Here is a 24,161-nt window from a genome sequence, read left to right as displayed (position 1 = left end):
ACCTGTCTTGTGTTTGACTTCCTGCCGCGTGGTGCTGGAATCAAGAACGTCATGAAATAAATGTGCGGTCCAAAAAAGGACTTGGGCCGGTCCCAGCAAGAGGAAGGGGATAACAAGAACTAGGCTTTATGTAGCACTTTGGACATGGCCTCATGGGTTCCTCTTATCCCCATTTAAGAGATGAGAACACGGAGGCAGAGCGTTTAAGAAACTGGCCTAGAGTTGTACGGCTAGCGTCTGAGGCTGGATTTGAACTCAGCTTCCTTGCCTTCCAACTGCTGCTAGGATAACGAATTTCAGCCGACGTTTTTCAAGGGAAAGCCACCCTCAGGTTGGGTGAACTCTCTGGGGCAGACCCAGGAGAGGACATGAACAAAAGTCACCTAGAGGAGATAGGCAGGTATGGGCGAGAGGCACACGTCTGGTGGAATACTGTATGGGAGTACCAGGTGTATCTGTCAGAAGAATGTAAGTTCAAGGCCAGGAACTGTTTCATTGGGTCTTTGTAGCCCCAGTGCCCAGGACAGCTAGGTGGCTTAGTGGATAGAGAGAGTCAAGCCTAGCGCCAGGAAGACCGGAGTTCAAATTCAGCTTCAGACATTTACTAGCTGTGTGACTCTGGGCAAGTTACTGCACCCTGTTTGCCTCAGTTTCCTCAATCTGTCAAATGAGCTGGAGAAGGGGATGGCAAACCTAACTGTGTGACCCTGGGCAAGTTACTGCACCCTGTTTGCCTCAGTTTCCTCAATCTGTCAAATGAGCTGGAGAAGGGGATGGCAAACCTAACTGTGTGACCTTGGGAAAGTTACTGCACCCTGTTTGCCTCAGTTTCCTCATCTGTCAAATGAGCCAGATGAGGGAAAGGCAACCCTAGCTGTGTGGCTCAGAGCAAGTCATTTAATACTATTTGCCTCAGTTTCCTCATCTGTCAAATGAGCCAGAGAAGGGAAAGATAATCTAGTTGTGTGACTCTGGGCAAGTTACTGCACCCTGTTTGCCTCAGTTTCCTCATCTGTCAAATGAACCAGAGGAGGGAAAGGTAAACTTAGCTGTGTGACTCTGGACAAGTCGCTTAATCCTGTTTGCCTTAGTTTCTTCCTCTGTCAAATGAGCTGGAGAAGGAAATGGCAAACTACAGTATCTTTGCTTAAAAAACAACAACAACAAAAACCCAAATGGGGTCATGAAGAGTGGGACACATCTTAAAACAGCAGAACAACAACAACATTTAATCCCAAGTGGCTCCTCTCAGCTAAAGAAAGAGGCATTCAATATCCTCTTCTGACCCACATTTCTTCACAGTCAACTCCTCTCAGCTTACCTGTACACCAGTTTCTGCATCCTATTAGCATCACTAAGGTAGGACCAGAGATACCTGGCTGGCTGCCAGTATGCCTTACAGAATACAGAGATTCTGCAGGATAAATGGGTCCCCTTTTCTCCTGTGACACTGTCCTTCCCCTGGAGCACATCCTTATCACCTCACACCTGGACTATTGCAATAACCTGCTGGGAGGCAGGGGGACTGCCCCAAGTCTCTCTCCACTCCAGTCCATCCTTCATTCAGTCACGAAGGTGATTTTCCTAAAACACAGCTCTGATTATGTCACTCCTCTGCTCAATAAACTCCAGTGGCTCCCTATCACCTCCAGGATCATATACAAAATCTGTTTGGCATTCAAAGCCCTTCATAACATACCCCACCTCCTCCATTCCACTTATTCCTCACTACATACATACTTTCCCATCCAGCCACACTAGCCTTCTGGCTGTTCTACAAACAAGACCCTCCATCTCTCAGCTCTCAACCTTCTGTCTGATGGTCACCATGCCTGGAATGCTCCCTACCCCCCTGTTCTGATTATGGATGCCCCTGCCTTCCTTAAGTCCCAAATAAAATCCCACCTTCTCCAGGAAGCTAACCCCCAAACCCCACTGCCTTACTTCTGTTCACTATCTCCTATTTATCATGTAGCATTTAGTATGTATTTGGTTGCCTGGTGCTCCCCCCTTTGAGTTGTGAGTTCTTTGAGAGCAGGGACTGTCTTTTGCCTCTTTTTTCCCCCCAGAATCTCCTCTAAATTTTAGCTATTAGACTGAAGACCAAGTTACTAGAAGTATTTTCTGAAGCCAGAAATTATGGTCAAGGACAATGCTTAGCAGAATGCCTTGCACATAGTAAGTGCTTAATAAATGTTTATTGATTGATTGATTGGGACAGAGTTTTGTAGGAGAGAAGGTAGTACACTAGAAAGCATACTGGCTCTACATGAAGGGGACATGGGTTCAAATCCTCCCTCTACTACTTAATGGTTTGGAGACTTTAGATGAGCTGTAACCTTTGGGGGCTTCAATTTTCTCCCCCAGTTTCTCACTTGTGGAGCTAAAATAGATGTATTAGAAATAATAATCTGTGGAGCTATTTCTGGTCATAGTAAATGAATATACTCTGGCTTGACTAGAGAGCTACTAGGGGAAACCTCAAGTTGCCTAGTTGTAATGGAGATAAATATTCTGGAGGGACTAGAGAGGTACTAGTAGAGGGGATTACTCTGGGGTTGCCTATTGATCACTACTGATAGCTAATAGATCAAATTATTTCCTATCCTCCACCCTTCACCTCCCAGTTTCCCACCCACACCCCCCTGCCTCCATTTTCCCTCCCCTGGTCTTAGTCAGCCACCTTCTAAGTAACTCAGGGGAACTATGAGATTTCAGAGAAATATTCTTTACTCTTCTTTTCTCAAGTAAGGGGTTTATTGGGAACAACAGGATGAAGAACTGAGGTAAGATGAGGTGAGAGGGATGAGGTTTTCCCTAATCTATAATGAGGATTAGGAGGATTTTAGGAAATGTTAGTTCTGTCACAACTGGGACACAAAAGTCTGTCAGGGAGATGGAAGACAACTGTTCAATCTTCTTTCTTCTTCCAATTACACAAAGCCACCAACAAAAGTTAATTTCTTCTCAGCCTGGCTCCAGAAGCCCCCCCCAAGGGTTCTTCAGCCTGGGACAGAAGCTAACAGGGGAACAGTTCCTAGATTCTTCCCCCTTCAGCCTGTCTTGCCTCCAACTGGCTTTCCTGGGAACATTCTATTTGGAATCTTCACCTTGATTGACAAATGAGATCCCCAGCTTTCTTCCTTGCATGCATGAAGTTCTCTCTTCCTTCATGCCTCTTCCACATGGGATTATCTGTAAAAGGTCTTTCAGGCTTTGAGGGATCTTCCTGGTAAAACCACCCTCAGTCTCTGTGTTTCATAAGCATCCTTTAATATAGATTAATTTTACACCAACCTCCCATGTCATCAATAATCCCCTTTATAGCTGCCTTAATAGGAACAACCTCCAAGGAACAACTAGATAGAGCTTAGTGGATAGAGATCCAGGACTAGAGATGGGAGGTCCTGAGTTCAAATCTAGCCTTAGGCACTTTCTAGCTGTGTGACCCTGGGCAAGTCACTTAACCCCAATTGCCTATGCCTTACCATTCTTCTGCCTTAGAATTGACACTTAGTATTGATTCTAAGACATAAGGAAAGGGTTTTGGTTTTGGTTTTTTTTTTTTTAAGATGTTAATTGGCCTGCACATGGTTAAATGGCCAGCAACTGACAGAGATGGGATTTGAACTCTGTTCTTTCTGGTTTATGCTCCTGTAGCCCCATGTTTAACCATTCTGTTCCAGAGATTCTTTTTTTTTCTTTCTTTTTTTAAAAAACTCCTACCTTCAGTCTTTGAATCAATACTATGTATTGCTTCCAAGGCAGAAGAGTGGTAAGGGCTAGGCAATGGGAGTTAAGTGACTTGCCCAGGGTCACCCAGCTAGGAAGTGTCTAAGGCCAGATTTGAACCTAGACCTCCTCTCTCTGGGCCTGGCTCTCAATCCACTGAGCCACCCAGCTGCCCTTCAGAGATTCTTTTCCAAGTGTAGGTTGGGCTAGCTGACCCAATTCTAAAAATTCTGAAGCAACATAGAAAGCCAGAGAGACTTCTGGAGCCAGAGATCCCCAGGCCCTAAACTGTTCTAGACCTGACACCCTTCCCAGGCATTTGGCTGTGGTTGGGAAGAATGGGAAATCTGATCTCCTGACTGAAGCAATCCAGCCACTTCACGATCTTCCTGGGTGGGTCTACACACCTAGAAGGGAAGCCAGGAGCTGCGAGAATATGGGTGGAAGGGTTAAAGATTAAAGGAGAAAGGACATGGATAGAAGGAACACACAAAGAGATACAAAGATCATGTCAGCCTGTCAGCTCCTCCTCAGATGGTCAGAGAGAGAGAGCGTGAGTGAGCTGAACTCATTTTATTAAAGATGGTAGCCCTGGGGGTTGTGGGATGTCAATCAAACAGGCAGCCATTCAGAAGTTATAGCATAGTACTGACAACCCAAAGGAACAGACAGTAACACAATAGCACCACCAGGTAACCAGGTAAGAGGCTCATGTGAAGCCTTCTCCTTTCCAGCACACTGGCAAGGGTCAGTCTTTGACATGACAAAGGATCTTTAGAACTTGCCTGCTAGCTTTCAGACTTGATTTTTAAGTTCCACAAAATTTGAGCCCATCCAATTTAAGGATTCAGAAATCAATCATGTGAAATATCAGAAATATATCTATAAGTCTGGTCCATGAGCACTTTGCTCATTAGAGCCAGCTTTTGAATACATCTTTAATATCTTCATGATTTATTATAACTGAAACCCTTCATTGACCTGCTCCGGATCCAAGTTCCCCAGGGATACCAGGGTTTGTAGGGGAGGAAACAACTCTATAATGAGCCAATCAGGGACTAAAAACCTTCTAACATTTTTTGTTCTCCCAGAACCTCCTTGGAGCTAATAGGCAGAAGACCAAGTTACTGGAAGGAACTTCCTGAAGCCAGAGATCTGTAAGGGTAAAACGTTGGTTTGACAAAATATTTATGAGTTTTAGAAAAGGTTATGGTCGCCAATTTTAAAATATCATGGCTTAAATCAAAATGACTTTTAGCAGCTTTTATTTACAAAGAGGTGGAAAGAGTGAAAGTGGGAAATGAAGACAAAGAGACAGATTCCTAACAAGCCTGCCAGCCTTTCTCCAGTGAAGTCTGGCTCATCCCTGGCAGGGATTCCCCAAGACTCTGTCTCCATGTGGATTTCCTGGTAATCCTCAGCCAGAAGTCCCAGTGATGTCTTGTTAGGGGGAAAATTAGGGTTGACACTGGATATATTACATTATTGTGGTTGCTAGGAATTTAAATTCAATCCCAATGAAATACTCAAGTCAGTATGGGATTTTATGGTATATTTACAACAGAAGAAAGAGAGTAAGAAGAATGAGAAGAGGGAAAGGGTAGAAGATTTGCTCTGGCCTAAGCCAGGGGGAGTTCAGAGGCCTCAGCCAAGGGGCCTTCTCAGAAGATTAATCTAGCTTGGCTTCCAGCCACGAGGCCTCCTCCAAGATGAGGGGCCTCCTGAGAGGATAGTGCCTTCAGAAGGTCAAGGAAAAGGAGAGTCAGCCTTATCACTCACCAAGGTCACTCAGGGAAAATGCCTTACCTAGACCATGCTACAGAGCTCCTCCCAGTAAACTCCACCACCAAAGTCTGCCAAATCTGCAAGCACCCCAAACACTGTCACAAGCTCCCAATGACACCCAGAGCAAGAGACCTCTCACAGGAAGTGATGCAAAATATATAGGCAGTTCTTTACATCACTTCCTGTGTCTCACATGTACCAATGGTAGCTTAAACTTGGCTTAGGACAGCCCAGGGGGGTCAGTCAGTTGTTTCTGATTTGTCACTTGCTAGTACATGCCAGTCATAGGCCATCCTCCCCTACAGTTAATCCTTAAGTGGGGGTGTATACATTCCTGGTTGCTAGAATTCTAAAGACTAAGCAGGGTGGAGTAAAACTAAAATTCACAATCTTCAGCCAGGGTTCTACAAACACAGCCTCCTCCAAAGGCTAGGAAGGCATCTCAACCACTTACAGAGCAAGCAGACACAGGATCCAGGGGAAAAGTCTCCTTCAAGCCAGGAAAGAAATCTCCAGGAACCAATCTCTCCAAACATCAGGAAGGGAATGAATCTAGACATGCTGGTCTCTTCTTTTTATGCTCCTATTTTCCATGTCACTTCCTGTTACTTCCTGTCATTTCTCCTTCACAGAAACCAATGGCATTCTTTCAATTTACCTAGCACTGACCGGGGCAGGGGTGGGGGGCAGTGGTCTTTGGAAGTATGAGCTTACTCTAGAAAGTGACTCATGAAAACTCTCATACTTAATGTTAAGTAGTGGTACTTTAAGTTCTTGATTTGATTAGCTAAAAATAGGCAAGGGGAGAATTAATCCTATTTTCACAGATCATAGTCAAGTACTGTTGAGAGGAAATGGGGGCTGTGAGAAGAGACTTTCTTCTCCCTTCATAGGAGTTGATGCCTTTGAGATTTCTCCGCCTTAATTAAGGCTTGTTCTCTTCCTTGTCAAGTCCATAACCTGAGCCATCATTCCATGATGCTCACCTTGCATACACACACTTTGTCTTCCTCATTGTAGCAGTCCTTCCCTCCCTTACCAGCTCCCTTCTCAGTATTCACCTTCCCCTTTAGAACAGAATCTCCTTGAGAATAACGATTTGCTTCTTTACTTCTTGTATTCCCAGCATTTAGCACAATGCCTGGCATGTAGTAAGTACTCAATAAATACTTCATCTTTCCATCATCCCATTCTCATGAAGAAAGTAAAATAGGGAGTTTGTTCCCATTTTTCAAAGAGGAGAAATTGAACCTCAGACACACCAAAAAAACATAACTATACAGAATTTTCCGTTTAACATAAAACTAAAAGGCAGGCGAAGTGTCTTGTTCTCTCTATGTAATGGCAACTAGCCAGAACACAAAACCTCAGACAAGATGAAAATATTTGCTGTGGCTTGAGAAGTAGAACTTGGCCATCCTGCCTGCTAAAGCAAGAGAGCAGGGCTATAACCATAATAAAAATATCAAACATTATCAAACTTTATAAGACAGATAGAGCATTTTATAAGCCTTAATATGTTATGTTTTATAATTCTTTATAATAAAACTAACATAATAATGACACAAAACTAAGAGCAATATAATTAATTATATCAATGATGCAATTAGAATGGTTAATAATACAATACTAATATTAATGATTCAGCAACAAAGTGGAACAGTGGATAAAGCGCCAGGCTCATCTTCCAGGGTTCAAATCTGGCCTCAGACACTTACTAGCTGTGTGACCCTGGGCAAGTCACTTAACCCCATGGGTCTTAGTTTCCTCATCTGTAAAATGAGCTGGAGAAAGAAATGGCAAACATCCAGTATCTTTGCCAAGAAAATCCCAAAAGGAATCAAAAAGAGTTGGGCACAACTGAAATGACTGAACAACAACAATATTAATAGTAGCATAATTGATTATATTAATAATGTAATTATAATTATTCATGATAATACAACCCATCGTCTATTCTTTAAACCCTTATTTTCCATCTTAGAATCAATTGGTTCCAAGGCAGAAGAGCAATAAGGTCTAGGCAATGGAGGTTAAGTAGCTAGGACATATCTGAAGTGAAATTTGAACCCAGGACCTCCCATCTCTAGGCCTGGCTCTCAATCCTCTCAGTCACCTAGCTGGCCCTAGTTCATCTTTTAATACCAGTATTCTCTTGGTGTTACATGACTGTGAGTCACAGACCACTATTAGTTTCCTACTGAATTAACGTTTCGTATCACCCAAAAGACAATGCAGAGGTGTGGGGTGGGTGTGAGTAATCTATGACCCATTACAAAGAAAGAGAGGCAATATAGACGTAATAAACAGGGAATCAAGTTTGGAGCCAGAAAGACGAGGATCCAATATCATGTCACATCCCTATTATTTGCATTACTTGGAGCAAGTCAGTTCTCTTGCCTAAGTTTCAGTTCTCTGCTCTGTAAAATGAGAACATTGGGCTCAATGGCCTCTCAGTCCCTTCCCACTCCAGATATATATTCCTATCAATTATGAAGGAGAGATATAGTAAAGCATCAAAGAAATGTATGGGGGGGGGGAAGAGATAAACTAGCTTTGTGGGGAGCATCAGGGATAAGAAATAGATTTTTTTTTAACTCTCATCTTCCATCTTAGAATCAATATTGTGTAATTGGTTCCAAGGCAAAAGAGTGGGAAGGACTAGGCAATGGGGTGAAGTGACTTATCCACGGACATATAGCTAGAAGAGTATCTGAGCTCAGATTTGAACCCAGAGCCTCCTGACTCCAAGATCTGGCACTCCATCACTGAGCCACCTAGCTGTCCCTCAAGCCTCTATCTTAATGGGGGTAAGTTACATGGGTCTGAGGCTTGGCCTCAGGAGCACCAAGGCAGAAGAAATAGAAAATGTGTGTGTACCACCAGCATCCTCCAGTTCCATGAGAATTTGAGGAATGTCTCCTACACACTGGGGAGACCCTCTGGTTATCTTCCAGCAGAACACAGAAAAGAGTCACAAAGAATGGGCAGACAAGGACGGCTCGCACTGCAATCTTGGATCTCTTGGAGTGTGCACATGTGTATATAGGGACAGAGGCAGAGGCAGAAATTAATTAAAGGCTTGCAATGCACTTCATTTGTATATACCATGATCATCCCAACAACCCTCGGAGATGAGTACTACAAGAATCATCAACCCCTTATTATAGGTGAGGAGACTGAAGCAAAGTGAAAAGTATAGGATAAGAGCTTCCTGGGACCAAGGATTGTTCTTTCCTGCTCCGATAGGTGTCCCTAAGCACTGTTTACATTCATGGCTGTGACTGGCTACTACCTTCTAATACAACCCTCTATTCATGGGAGAGAAATATAGCTCATCCCCCTGGAAACCTGGCCAAGGAGTCTGGGGCTATGGTTGGGAACCCTCAACCCAAGGAGCCAAAGAGTGGGGCCAAGTTCTTAAAGAATCAGGATCCTGGATCTAAAGCTTAGAGGTCATCTCTTCCAACCCTGTCATTTTACAGATGGGGAGACTGAGGCCCAGACAGAGGAAGGGACTTGCCCAAAATGCAGCCTTCCTGCAGGTACAAGATATTCTTGTATGGGTTGAGCACTGGAAGGGAAGTTGGGGACTGAGGGAATATGGGTGGAAGGGTTAAAGATTAAGGTAGGAAGGAAATAAAGAGAGAAAATAGACAGAGACCCAAGATTCGACAGCATCATGTCCAGCCTGTCAGCTCCTCCCCTGACAGTGAGAGAGAGTCTGGAGTCAGACAGGTGAACTGAATTTTACTGAGGTTTCTAGGAATGGAGGAAGTGGGATTGTCAATCAAACAGGTGATATGGTAGAGACATTAGAATCATATTGGCAAGACGATGCCCAGACCAGAAGCCCATTTGGAAGTCCTACTTCCTCTATAAGCCTGGCACCATCTCACCTCATACAAAAGCTGAGTGAGGGCCTTTGCCATTACAAAGAAGCTATAGAAATTGCATGCCAGCCTTCCAGACTGCAGACTTGGGGAGAGGTTTGAGGTCCACCAGATTTGAGCCCCAATTCAGTGCAAGGATCCAGAAATCAATCATGTGAAATATCAGGAATATATCCATAACACATGTAAAACCCAGTGGAATTGCATGCCAGCTATGGGAGGGGGAGGTGGGAGGGGAGGGAAGGAACACGATTCTTGTAACCAAGGAAAAATATTCTAAATTGACATAAAATTAAATAAAATTAAAAATTAAAATTAAAAAAAAAACAAAGCCAATACCCTTTCCACTGCACAGAAATAGTTGGCCATATTGACTAAAATAATTCAGACTGACAAGCCAATAAAAATGAAACATACTAACTGGAAAAAAAAAAGAAAGAAATATAACCATAAGTCTGGTCCAAGAGCATCTTGCTCATTTTAGTCAGCTTTTGAATACATCTTTAATACTTTCATGATTTGCTTGTACCTGGAACCCTTCCCAAAATCACAGAGAAGAAGTAGAAGAACCAGGATTTGAATACAGGTCCTGTACACTTCACATGAATACAGGTCCTTTACTACAATGCTTCCTATTTTCACATATCTTTTCTCTTCTCCCAGATATTTTACCAGAAGTGATGGTCCATGTTCCCTTTTTGATTAGGGTTGGGAGGGGGAGCTGTAGGGGGAAAGAGTTTCAACCTGAAGTTGGTTTGGGAGAGTCAGAGTGCAAAATGGCCTCAGTCTTTACAACCATCCCTCTCTACTCCAGCACACCTTTTCTTTTTTTTTTTTTTTAAACCCTTACCTTCCAATACTGTGTATTGGTTCCAAGGCAGAAGAGTGGTAAGGGCTAGGCAATGGTGGTTAATTAATGGGAGGACCATTCTTCAGTCACCTATGTACAGCAGAGGGGCGAATGATGTAAGAAATGTCCTCAGGCATGTGTGGAGAGAGGGAAGGGAACAGCACCCTCTGGCATGCTCCAGTATGTGTGCCATAGGTTTGCCAACACAAGCATAGGATATACCAGTGCTTTCATGAAATACTCAATCCATATTCCTCATGTCTAGACAAGCCACTTAACCTCTGTTTGTCTCAGATTCTTCATCTATAAAATAGAAATCATAATAGCACTTGCCTCCCAGGGATGCTGTGAGAATAAAATTCTATAATAGTATAAAGTGCTTAGCCAGCACTTGGCACACAGTAAGCACTATATAAACATTAGCTCCACATTGCCCTAAGTACTTTTGAACAAAACAAACAGGCTTGAATCCTAGAGCAGAGATTGTTCTCTTTGGGATTTTTTTTTAAATTAATTATTTATTTATTGGTTGGTTCCATTAAAATTCCCAGGTATCGCCCTCTCTCCTTCCCCTCCCCAACTAGAGAAGGAGCAGAGACTTTTCCTTTATATCTCCAAGGTTTAACAAAGCTTTGCTTTTTCTGTCTCCCTCTCCTCACTCCTCATCCACTCATACTGTCACCGAGCTTTGCATAATAGAGATATGAGAGAGAGAAGTTTTGGCAGGACCTGTTCTCCTTCTGGCTTTCACACTGAGAATACAGGAAGTCCTTGAATTAGCTCCACCCCATTTAAAAATACTTATCTCTCAGGGAAAGGCATTCCTAAGAAGAACAGCGCCTGGAAGCCCAGAGGGATACCAGATGAAGGCAGGTCAGTGTCCACTGGGAGGAAACAGGGGAGAAAGGCTGACCACACCAGCAGGTACTGGCCAGGCTCACTCCCCAAAAGGCAATGGGGGAAGTCAAGGTCCCAGAACCCTGATCTGGTCTGGCTTTCATAACCTGTCCTGACTCTTCTTACTTCCCAGAGGCCAGAGAGACTTGGGCAGGAGGGGAATCAGCATCTCGGAGGCCTCCAGCATTTGACTAAGTCAGATCCTGGGAGCCTGTTAGCACATGAGGGGCTCACTACCTGCTCTGGAACTGGTGGGAGAATGGTGAGCTGGGGTGGGTACCTGAGCACCCTGCCCTCCCCCTGAAATGGTATTTGGTTTCACAAGCTGACATGCCAAGGCAGAACAGTGAGGAGCAAAGCAGAGGCACAATGGCCAAACTTTGGACTGCTTGTAACCCCTGAGAGTCGGAGCTGCCTTCCACGTTCGCATGGCTAAGATGTCTTAGCCTCGGTTACCCACACAAACCTCCTACCTCCCTACAACTCTGGGCATGAATCTCTTGCTGCCCCATCGAAACTCTGCTTTGCTCCTCACTGTTCTGCTTGGTTTCTCAAGCAACTGAGGAGGAGGGATTCGAAGTGAGGAGATGGATGGGGGCTAAGTGTAAAGATGTAGGAATCCTTTCCATAGAGATGATAACAGCGTATGTTGCCTCACCAACGAGGAGAGCTTCAAGACAGGAGAGAAAGCCCATAGCCAGTTTATAGGCATTTCCTCAGCCCATATCCCAGAAGGACCAGCGCCAATATGGATAGGGCTTCTCACTGCCATGTGCCTCTTCCCTAGAGCCAGGATCATGGCCTCCATCAATGAGCTTCCCGAGAATGTGCTCCTGGAGCTGTTCTCCCTGGTGCCAGCCCGGGAGCTCATCAGGCACTGCCGGCCGGTCTGCAGCCTGTGGAGGGACCTCATTGACTTGGTGTCCCTATGGAAACGCAAGTGCCAGCAAGAGGGCTTCATCTCTAAGAACTGGGACCAGCCTGTAGACGACTGGAAAGTCTTCTACTTCCTCTGCAGCCTCCAGAAGAACCTGATTCGCAACCCCTGTGCTGAAGGTGGGTCCAGCTGGGAAGTACACGTTCTGCCTCTTCTAGGGAGCCAGAGAGGATGTTAGACTTCAGTCAGTGCCCTTTCCCTTTCTGGATTCCATCCTCCTCCCTTCTGCTTCTTTCAAGAACCAGGGCAGTCTCCACGACTGTCTTCTCTTTTCAGGCAGCTGGTAAGCTGGTTTTTCTTTTGATCTCTAGTTCTCGTTTTTCTCTCCTGCGGCTTACTGTGACATATCGGGCTTCCTGCCTCTATCACAGCTTGAAAAACAAAGTCAACCATTCTATAAGAAATGACTCGAGAGAAACCTGATCAAAAGCGATCGAGTGCGAGAGTGAGAAAGACAGAGACAGAGACAGAGAGAGAGAAGGAGAGAGACAGAGACAGAGAGAAAGAGACCAGACAGAGAGAGAGAGAGAGGAGAGAGAGTCAGAGAGAAAGATAGAAAGAGACAGAGAGACAGAGAAAGAGACAAAGAGACAGAAATAGACAGAGAGAGACAGAGACAGAGAGAAAGAGACAAGACAGAGAGAAAGAGGCGAGAGAGAGACAGAGTCAGAGAGAAAGACAGAAAGAGACAGAGAGACAGAGAAAGAGACAAAGAGACAGAAATAGACAAAGAGAGAGAGACAGAGACAAAGAGATAAGACAGAGAGAGAGAGGAGAGAGACAGAGTCAGAGAGAAAGATAGAAAGAGACAGAGAGACAGAGAAAGAGACAAAGAGACAGAAATAGACAAAGAGAGAGAGACAGAGACAGAGAGAAAGAGACAAGACAGAGAGAGAGAGGCGAGAGAGAGACAGAGTCAGAGAGAAAGACAGAAAGAGACAGAGAGACAGAGAAAGAGACAAAGAGACAGAAATAGACAAAGAAAGAGACAGAGACAGAGACACAGAGACAAACAGAGAGGGGGAGAGACAAAGGCAGGGTTTTTCTTCTGATCTCTAGTACTCACCATTTTTCTCTCCTGTGGCTTACTGTGACATAGGCTTCCTGCCTCTATCACAGCTTGAAAAACAAAGTCAACCATTCTATAAGAAATTCAAGAGAAACCCGATCAAAATTGATGGAGAGAAACCCAAGTGAAATCAAGAGAGAGACAGAGACAGAGAGACAGAGACAGAGACAGAGAGAGGAGTTTTCCTATAGTCCCCAAGGAGTTCTCATTTCTCAGCTAATTTCAAAACTGTTAAAAATAAAATTAAGCTATATGTGAATAGCTTGATGGGACCCAATGTACCATAGCAAATCCCCACCTTCATGTCTTTGAGCTGCTTTTGAGCAGGTCCCCAAAAATACTTTTTTTTGGAGGTGGTAGTTTTCTTTCAGGTCTTTGTAACTATCTCAGGATGACTTTTTTCCTATAAACGTCCCTTTCAGTAACCAAAATGCGGCATGTGAAAAGGGAAATGCTTCATATGTGTGAAGGTCAGGAAATCCACTGTTTCCCTATTCCGTGCTACATCTCTGAGAGCTCTCATGAATCATCCAGGCTTTCTTGGTGTTCTGTTCAATGTCATTGGCATTCGTACCAGGATCCTGGGTTGGTACCAGGTACCACAATACAGGGCCCAGGCTGCCTTCACAGGGTTGTAGGCATGGAAGGTGCATCATGGGTGATTTTATTCCCAAAATTGAGAGTATCCAGACATAAATCCACAGCCATAGGTCAGAAGGGACTCATCCCTAAGTCAGGCCATCACTGATGACTGAGGTCATTATATATGGCCCACTGCTTGTCATTTGTGTAATATTTAGCCTCAGAGCATGCTCTATCCTATTGGAGCATCTTAGCTGCTTGGACTATCTTATTCATTAATACATTAAAGTAATGTGTTGTTCTCCCAGAAGACCACTACATGGCCCAATGAGGGAGTGAAAGACAAGTTGGGATGACTCATTTTTCCGAGTTCAAATTTCACCTCAGACACTGAGCAAACCATTTAATTCTGTATGCCTCAGTTTCCTTGTCTGTGAAATGAGAAGGAAATGGCAGACCACTCTGGTATTTTTGCTAAGAAAACCCCAAATCAGGTCATGAAAGGTTGGACACCACTGAAAAGGCTGAACTTGCACACAGCTCTCTCAACCCAATCTACCTGAAACTGATTCTATTTCCACAGTGGCTTTTTTTTTTTACTTGTCTCTAGACCTTTATGTACATTCTAGCCTGAGACTGCAGTGCTAGCTTTATCCTAGATCTAGGATTCTTAAACCTTTCTTTCTTTCTTTCTCTCTCTCCCTTCTTCCTTTCCTTCCTTCTTTCTTTCTTTTGTCTTTCTTTCCCTCCTCTCTCTCCCTTCTTTTTTCTTTCTCTCTCTCTCCTTCCTTTCTCACTCTCTCATGCTTTCTCTTTTTCTCTTCCTCTCTCCCCCTCCTCCTTCCCCTCTTTCTCCCTTCTTTCTTTTTCTCCCTCCCTCCTTTCCTTCTTTCTTTCTCTTTCTCTTTCTTTCTTTTTTCTCTCTCCCTCCCTCCTTTCTTTCTTTCTTTCTTTCTTTCTTTCTTTCTTTCTTTCTTTCTTTCTTTCTTTCTTTCTTTCTTTCTTTTCTCCCTCCTCTCTCTCCTTTCTTTTTTCTTTCTCTCTCTCCCTCTCTCTCTCCTTCCTTCCTTTCTCACCCCAACTGCTCCGAATGGATCTGAGAAAGAAGTAAAAAAAATCTGTCCTAGATTTTCTCTACTGTCCCTTTAAGGCTTCTGGAATTCTATATGAATTCCAAGAATCCTAAGTGGGCCTTGACCAGTGATAAGAGTTTGTTTTTTCCTTTGGAGGAAGCTGACATTCCTAGCAAGCATTTCCCCAGTGATGACCTAAAGCTCAGTCATCTCTATCTCATTCCTGTATTCTTTTCCTTTCTCAGTGAGGGCTAAAAAGTGCTTTAAACCCATGTTGTGACTTTATGCAATCCAGAGAAGTCCTTCCTTTCTCTGCTTGCCCCTCTTCAGCTGAAGATCGCTAGAGGGAGAGTCCTCAAACTGTCAAAGAAATGCTGGTCCTGCTGAATCAGACAATAAAGTCACACATAGGCACGGGAAGGCTTTTTCTAGAAAGCATTACACTTCATTTTTTTTTTTGCTCTTTAAGCTTTTTATCTCTATTAAGTTTTTTCCTAGTATTGAACATCTCAATAAATTTCATATCAAATTTTAATTGGATTTGTTTTAAACTCTTACCTTCTGTCAATAAGAATTCTATGACAGAGGGGTAATGGTTAGCATACAGTGTTGTGACTTGCCCAGGAACATATAGCTAGGAAATGTCTGAGGTCTGATTTAAACCCAGGTCCTTCTGACTCCATGTCTGGAGTTCTATCCACTGTGTCTCCTAGGGGCCCCAACATGTTAACTGAATTTCTAGGATTTTTGTTGTTGTTCAGTCATGTCCAACTCTTCATGACCCTATTTGGGATTTCCTTGACAAAGTTACTGGAATGGTTTTGCTATTTTCTTTACCATCTCATTTAACAGATAAGGAAATTGAGGCAAACAGGTTAAATGACTTGCCCAGGGTCACACAGCTAGTAAATGTTGGTGACTTTTAATTCAGGATTTTCTGATTCGAAGTCTATCGCTCCAGTTACTGTGCCACTTAGTTTCAAAACTGTCCTGTGCTAATTTAAACTACCTTTAAGTTCTTTTCATCCTTTTTTCTTCCATTTCTTGACTCTTATTAAAACAGACTTATTATCACAAGCTCCATAATTTCATTTTTCTTGGTTTTGGTCTGTTAATTTGATTTTGATCAAATTTGATGTCTGGTTTGGTTGTTTTTTGTTTGTTTGTTTTTTTGTAATCTTTACCTTCCATCTTAGAATCAATACTGTGGATTCATTCCAAGGCAGAAAAGCAGTAAGGAATAGACAATGGGGGTGAAGTGACTTGCCCAGAGTCACACAGCTGGGAAGTGTCTGAGGCCAAGTTTGAACCTAGGACCTCCCGTCTCTAAGCCTGGCTCTCAATCTCCTGAGCTACTTAGCTGCCCCCTGATATTGTTTTGATAAATTGATGGGTATTGAAGGCAGTTAGGTGGTAAGATGGCCCTGGATCTTGGTCCAGGATCTTGCTTCAGACATTTACTAGATGTATGATTCTGAACAAGTCACTTAATCGATTTGTTCCTCATTTGCCTCATCTGTAAAATAGGCTAGCAACAGCATCCACCTTCCATGGTTGTTGTGAAAATCAAATGAAATAAACCTTAAAGAGTTTTAAAAATTCTGGCTATTGGTAGTTTCCATGGAAATTTTTTCCTCAGATTCTTTGCAGAACCTTGCTACAGGGTGATTAAATGTGAAACTTCCATGTTTCCTGCATAGCTTCTTGGTTTTTGTTTTTTTTTTAACCCTTACCTTCTGTCTTAGAATCACTATTGTGTATTGACTCCAAAGCAGAAGAGCAGTCAGGGCTAGACAATGGGGGTTAAGTGACTTGCCCAGGATCACACAGCTGGGAAGTATCAGGCCATAGTTGAACCCAGGACCTCCCATCTCTAGGCTTGGCTCTCTCTCCACTGAGCCACCTTGCTGTCTCCACAGCTTTTTATTTTGATCACAGAAAACATTTTCCAATGTGATGAGGGCCTAAACTAAGGGGATGGCTGGGTGGAGAGAAGGGCCACTTCAAGACTTGTGGAGAGAGGATCCATCAGGCTTTGCTTGTGGACCTCTCAAAGACCTGTCCTTTTTCTAGAGAAGTACAGATTTTGGAACATCGAGAAGAACGGAGGAGATAAATGGAAAGTAGAAGACATACCTAGCGCGCATGGGACAGAGTTTCCAGACCTCAGAGTCAAGAAATGCTTTGTCACCTCCTATGAGTAAGAGGAATTTTGTCTCAAGTGGGCTGGCTGTGAGAGGATGGGAATCAGACCTGGCTGCAGTAGGCATTCTCTGGGCAGCTGAGGAGAAATGCTCAAGCCTTCCAGGGATAACTGCTCTGAGCTGGAGGTTCATTTTGGCCCTTCTTCAAAGGATGGAGATGAGATCTCTTAACATATTATCTAGTGCATCATGGGATTCCCAAATCCTTGTTGTCTGAATTGGAATTGGGGGAATGAAAAAGGACAAAGGCCCTAATGGCAAATGCCAGTGGATGAATGCAGATACAAACATTCTATAAGTTTCTGATGCAAGACCCCCTTCTCCCTGTGTCCAACACCCGTTGTATGGGGGCCTGAACTTATAATCTAAGCATGAAAATCTGTCCCAGTCAGAAAACAGCAAGAAAAATCGTGGGAGCTCATCACGAGCTCCCACCAGAGAGGAGATAGTCTTGTCCTTGGGAGTGATTCCTTTAGCTCCTAAAGGTATGAGGAGATATGGAGGCAGGATAACCTAATGGCTTTTGTCCTGAAAGTGAGATAAGAGATCTCCCAATTCGCTGGGCCTGTGGCAGTAAGGAGTCTTATTCTGTAAGCCTAAACAGGCGTTCGTTCTTCATGGGGGATGTAGGATGAATGTCCACCCTGAGAAGAACACATCAGTCCTTTTTATTCCCCCACTCATCAGACCCAGAGGCTAGAATGAATTACCCTGCTCCCCAGAAGCTTGAGAAAAATTCTTGTAGCCCAAGTCAAAGATACAACAGCTTCGTACATCAGAGAGGAGACTTGCAAAGCCTAAAATAAGAATCCTATCATCACAGGAAGAGACCTTAGAGAACATCTAGCCTATCACCTTTAAACATTATGATGCTCATGAGTGGGAAAGACTTCTCCAAGGTCCCATTCTAGGTGAGAAATGAGATTTGAACAAAGGCCATCCTGGTTTCCAAGCTTCCTCCCTAACTTCTAGACTACACATTTAATTATTTATATAATTTTTATATAATTATATATCATATATTATTTAATTATATATAATGATTACATATAGACATATATAATGCTATATAATGATCAACTATTGCTTTTGAACAGTTCCCAGGAGCCTGTGAAAAGGCAGAGGGGAAGAAGAAATGAATTAAACTGATGGGGAGGGGAAGAGTGAGAGGCAGAAAGAGAGAGAGAGAGACAGAAAAAAGAGAGGAGCAAGAGAGGGGGTAGGAGGGAAGAGGCAAGAAACACAGGGAAGGGGACAGCTAGGTGACTGTGATAGAGACATGAAGAGAGAGAGATTTTACAGGACAAGCCAAGATGCAAGAACCAAGGCTGGGGACCTGTCTCAATCAAGAAGAAGGTCTCTGGCAACAAGAAATAGTTTGCAACAGATTAACACTTCTATTACATGGCTTAGAGGATAGAGAGCCGTCTAAAGATGAGAGGTCCTGGATTCAAATCTGAACTCAGATACTTCCTAGCTGTGTGACCCTGAACAAGTCACTTAACCCCAATTACCTAGCTTTTACTGCTCTTCTGCCTTGGAAGCAATGCACAGTATAGAATCTAAGATGGAAGGTAAAGGTTTTTTGTGGGGTTTTTTTTAAGAGGAAGAGGGAAGGAGAAAGAAAAAAACAAAGATAGTGAATGAACAGGAGAGGGGGAAGAAGAGACAGAGAGGGAGGGAGAGACAGAGGAGAGAGAAAAAGACAGAGACTCATGCCTCATGCCCATTGTCAAGATGGGGATGGGAGGGATGATTACAGCTCTAGGTCTGACTGAGGATTGATCAGTCACATGGACACCAAGGAGAAGGTCTGAGTAGACATAGAAGACTGAGTAGACTCAACTGAGTAGACATGGAGCTAAAACACTTCTCGTATCTCCCCAGCACCTGTGTCAAGTCCCAGTGGGTGAACCTGAAAGCCAATGGGTATTGGGAAGAATTGATGGATACAGTGAAGCCAGACATTATGATCAAGGACTGGTGAGTGAAGGCTGGAGCCTGAGGGAAGGGAAGATGTTCTCATACCCATGAGATTCTTCGTTCTCACGATGAGTTCATGAAGAAATAGTATTTCTCATTAATTAGACAGAGAACTGAAAGCCAATGTGGCAGCTTACCCGAGATCATCCAGAATATCTGTGACGACATTAGATGTGTGGTAGGAAGAAGGCTGGACTTAGACTTCCTGGTTCCGATGATATTCTGCTACTTTTAGATCTTAAGCAACTCGCTAAGCCACTCTGGGACTCAACTTCTTCATGTGAAAATGAAGGCGTTGGACTGGAGGATACTTAAGTGTCCTTCCAGCCCTGGCTGGTCTCTTTCTTGGTCTTGGTCTCTTTCTGCTCTGTGGGCAGGTTGTGGGTCTTGGACTTTTACCTTGCAGGGTTCAGTTCATCTTTCCTTCAACAGCTGGCTCTTGAACCCATTTCCAATGGACCAGCTCTCTGCTCAGATCAGGAAATGATGGCTCCTTCCTAGGGAAGCCTCAACCCTGAGCTTATGTCAGATATATGGAACGTGGTTAGGGAGCACATCTCTTTAAGCAGTAGATCAGGGCTTCTTTCTCTGTTTCTAGGAGTTTGGTAATCAGTATAGTTATATAATGTGGGGGCAAAAGACTATTCCCAGCTACGATACCTTTTTGGTGACTATGTCTTCAGTACTAGAATCTGATTCAATCATGAGTGGAGAAGCAGGAGAGGGCTAGCTGGGAACCTGACTAATGGCTGTCTAGAACGTTCCTGTTCTTCACCATCAGTCCTCTTCTCCCATCACTCCCCTATCCACAGGTTTGCTGCCAGAAAGGATTGTGGCTGTACCTACCATATCCGTGTGAGACTATTGTCAGCCAACAAGAAGGTCCTGGCTGAGTTTAAGCCAGCCCCTGTGGCTATGAGCAGTGAGTAAGGCAGAATGGAGAGAGGTAAGAGAAGCACTGGGCTAGGGGCACATGGGCAGAGGTGGGGAGTGGAGCCAGTGCCATTCACAGCTTTACCATTTCAGCTCATCCAGAAAAACTCTGAGCTTGTCTATCAAGGTTCTAACTCAGAACAGCTTGGAAAGTTACATTCTGAGTCACTTAATCCCCATTGCCTAGGAAGGAAGGGAGACCATTGCCTAGGAAGGAAGGGAGAGAGAGGAAACAAGAAAGAAAGGAAGGAAGGAAGGAAGGAAGGAAGGAAGGAAGGAAGGAAGGAAGGAAGGAAGGAAGGAAGGAAGGAAGGAAGGAAGGAAGGAAGGAAGGAAGGAAGGAAGGAAGGAAGAAGGAAGGAAGGAAGGAAGGAAGGAAGGAAGGAAGGAAGGAAGGAAGGAAGGAAGGAAGGAAGGAAGGAAGGAAGGAAGGAAGGGAGGGAGGGAGGGAGGAGAGAGGAGGGAGGGAGGGAGGGAGAGAGAGAGAGAGAGAGAAAGAGAGAGAGAAAGAAAGAAAGAGAGAGAGAAAGAAAGAAAGAGAGAAAGAGAGAAAGAGAGAAAGAAGAAAAGAGAGAAAGAGAGAAAGAAAGAAGAAAGAAAGAAAGAAAGAAAGAAAGAAAGAAAGAAAGAAAGAAAGAAAGAAAGAAAGAAAGAAAGAAAGAAAGAAAGAAAGAAAGAAAGAAAGAAAGAAAGAAAGAAAGAAAGAAAGAAGAAGAAAGAAAGAAGGAAAGAAAGAAAGAAAGAAAGAAAGAAAGAAGAAAGAAAGAAAGAAAGAAAGAAAGAAAGAAAGAAAGAAAGAAAGAAAGAAAGAAAGAAAGAAAGAAAGAAAGAAAAGAAAGAAGGAAAGAAAGAAAGAAAGAAGAAAGAAAGAAAGAAAGAAAGAAAGAAGAGGGAGGAAGGAAGGAAGGAAGGAAGGAAGGAAGGGAGGGAGGAAGGAAGGGAGGGAGGAAGGAAGGGAGGGAGGGAGGGAGGGAGGCAGAAAGAAAGAAAGCTGGGGGCAGTCTAGGTGTCTCAGTGGATAGAGAGCTAGGCCTGTGTAACCCTGGACAAGGCACTTAAACTGTTGCATAGTCCTTACTTCTCTTGTGTCTTGGAAACTGATACTTCTATTGATAGAAGGTAAGGGTTAAAAAAGAGTTTTAAAAAAACCATAGCTTTGAAGTTACATGTACTTCCTTGTTCTGTTCTGTGTATTTGGCTGTGTTTCTTTTCCTTCTTTCTTTTAAACCCTCACCTTCTGTCTTAGAATTGACATTAACTATGGGTTCCAAAGCAGAAAAGTGGAAGGGTTAGACAATTGGGGTTAAATGACTTGTCCAGGATCACCCTGCTATCTACTATATATCTGGAAATGCCCAACTTGGAGACAGTTTTGGTGAAGTAGAAAGAACAATGGATTTGGAGTCAGAGAACATGAGTTCAACTCTCAATTTTTCTACTTTCAACCTATTTGCAAGTCCCCATCACCTGCTGTTCCCCTAGGGCTGCCCTTGATAGAGTCCTGATAGGAATCCCCACTGGTAAATGACTAACTAGTTCCTCTGGCTTCTCTCAGGTCTCCTATAAATTCTCCAACTACCCTCCAAGAGTCCGTTTCATCCAGTTCCAGCATGGAGGTAAAGATACTCAGTTCTGGCTGGCTGGTATGGCCCAAAGATCACCAATAGTAGCATCACCATTGGCCCTGAGGTCACTAAGAAACAGCCCTGCAGACCCAGAGGACCCTTTCAGGAGAAAGCTTGACTCTCTTACCACAAAAACTGAGAACATTGACTAAGGAATGATTAAACAAATTGTGGTTCATGAATGCAATGGCATATTAATATGTTCATGAATGTGACGAAGTCAAAGACATGGAGGAATTTACGTGAACTGATTTGGAGTGACACTTATTAGATGTGTGACCCTGGGTAAGTCACTTACCCTTATTCTATAAAATAAACTGGAGAAGGAAATGGCAACTCTAGTTCTTTACCTGAAAGCCCCAAAAGGGATCATAAAAGAGTTGGACATACTAAAAAACAACTGAATGGGGGCAGCTGGGTAGCTCAGTGGATTGAGAGCCAGGCCTACAGATGGGAGGGTCCAGGTTCAAATCTGGCCTCTGACCCTTCCCAGCTGTGTGACCCTGAGCAAGTCACTTGACCCCCATTGCCTAGCCTTTACCACTCTTCTGCCTTGGAGCCAATATAAAGTATTGACTCCAAGACGGAAGGTGAGGGTTAAAAAAAAAAACTGAATAACTATGGATAAGGGAATAGTTCATGCCCCAGCAAGGTTATAGGAGGCAAAAATTAACATTTTTATTACATTAAATTAAAAAGGATTTGCACAAACAAAACCAATATAGCCAAAAGCAGGAAACTGGGCAGGAAATTTGGTAACAAGTTTTGCTGAAAAAGATCTCATTTCTCAAATATATAAAGGGAACTGAGCCAAATCTATAAACATTTCCCAATCATAAATGGTCACAGAGGGGGAAGCTGGGTAGCTCAGTAGATGGAGAATCAGGGCCTTGAGACAGGAGGTCTTGGGTTCAAATCTGGTCTCAGACACTTCCTAGCTGTGTGACCTTGGGAAAGTCACGTAACCCTCTTGCCTAGCCCTTACCACTCTTCTATCTTGGAACCAATACACAGTATTGATTCCAAGAGGAAGGGAGGATTTTAACAAATAAATAAACAAACAAATGAATGAATGAATGAATGAATGAATAAATAGTCAAAGAACATTAAAAAGATAATTTTTTAAAAAGGAAATCAAAGCTATCAATAGTCGTACAAAAATGCTCTAAATCACTAATAATTAGAGAAATGCATATTAAAACTACTTTGATGAACTTGCCCAAACATTCTGGAAAACAATTTGGGACTATGGCCAAAGGCTATAAAAGTGTACATGTCCTTTGACCCAGCAATGCTACTACAAGGTCTCTCAGCAAAGAAATCAAAGGAAAAGGATCCATATGTACAAAAATGGCTAGGGTGGTTCTTTTTTTAAAAATCCTTGTCTTCTCTCTTAGAATCAACTGATCCCAAGGCAGAAGCGTGGTAAGGGCCAGGCAATGGAGGCTAAGTGATGCGCCTGCAGTCACACAGCTAGGAAGTGTCTGAGGCCATCAATAATCACTTTTCAAAAAGCCCACCCAGAGCTGGTTTGGGAGAGGAGGAGAGAGTGAGGTCAGGGAATGAATGGTCCCCAGCCTTCCAGCCATTTCTGTGTCTCCAGCTTTCTTGCTCCAGTCTATAGATGAGTTTCCTGTTCTTGGTTATTCGATATATAGAATACAACCATTTCATTGAAATAAAAACATAATACTACTTGCCTGTAAACACTGGTACGCCAACAAGCCCAAGGGCACCAGAAAAAGGAAGGCTTGGTTTCCTCTAATCACCTCCTCCACTAAAATTCTTTCTGGAGGCCAAGATCCAACTGTTGGGATAAGGACTAGGTGGGTGTAGGCTTGCCAGGATGCTGCCAAGGTCTCACACGTTTTTAAAATGTCTAAGGTTGAACACACAGTTCAGATGAAATCAAAGCTATCTATATTCATATGAGAAAAACACCATTGATTAGAAAAAATGCAAATTAAAACAATTCTGGTTTTAACTTAATTAATTAATAAATGTTTTATTTATTATCGATTAATTTAATTAATTAATTTAATTAAAACACCTATCAGATTGGCTTATATAACTGAAAAGGAAAATGATAAATATCGGAGGGGATATGGGAAAATTAGAACCCTAATTGTACTGTTAGTGGAATTGTGAACTGAAATCGCCATTCCGGTGTGTATCCAAAGAGATTTCAAAGGGGCGGGGGTACTTGTTTTTTTTTTTTTAGGATTCCAAACTTTTTTTTTTAAATATATTTTATTTGATCATTTCAAGCATTATTCGTTAAAGACACAGATCATTTTCTTTTCCTCCCCCCCACCCCCCATAGCCGACGCGTAAGTCCACTGGGCATTAGATGTTTTCTTGATTGAACCCATGCTTTGTTGATAGTATTTGCATTAGAGTGTTCATTTAGAGTCTCTCCTCTGTCATGTCCCTCAACCGCTGTATTCAGGCAATTGCTTTTTTCTCGGTGTTTCCACTCCATAGTTTATCCTTTGCTTATGAATGGTGTTTTTTTTCTCCTGGATCCCTGCAAGTTGTTCAGTGACATTACACCGCCACTAATGGAGAAGTCCATTACGTTCGATTATACCACAGTGT

The 24,161-nt window shown here is 43.1% G+C and overlaps 1 protein-coding gene across 1 annotated transcript; it reads left to right on the top strand.

Annotated features, from left to right (window-relative positions):
- The first annotated feature begins 11,032 nt into the window (after positions 1 to 11,032).
- Positions 11,033 to 23,582, top strand: LOC100018430 (F-box only protein 6-like). Its single transcript, XM_007491429.2, is given in 8 exon segments — positions 11,033 to 11,133; positions 11,945 to 12,213; positions 16,892 to 17,018; positions 18,910 to 19,005; positions 19,818 to 19,928; positions 19,930 to 19,951; positions 21,494 to 21,572; positions 21,575 to 23,582. Coding segments are annotated over 7 exon segments (801 nt in total). The 5' UTR covers positions 11,033 to 11,133; positions 11,945 to 11,954; the 3' UTR covers positions 21,682 to 23,582.
- Positions 23,583 to 24,161: the final 579 nt, after the last annotated feature.

The sequence above is a fragment of the Monodelphis domestica genome, chromosome 4 (assembly GCF_027887165.1).
Source record: "Monodelphis domestica isolate mMonDom1 chromosome 4, mMonDom1.pri, whole genome shotgun sequence".
Lineage (NCBI taxonomy): Eukaryota > Metazoa > Chordata > Mammalia > Didelphimorphia > Didelphidae > Monodelphis > Monodelphis domestica.
Note: the sequence above shows the minus strand (reverse complement) of the source record. Positions and strands in the feature narration are given on the sequence as shown.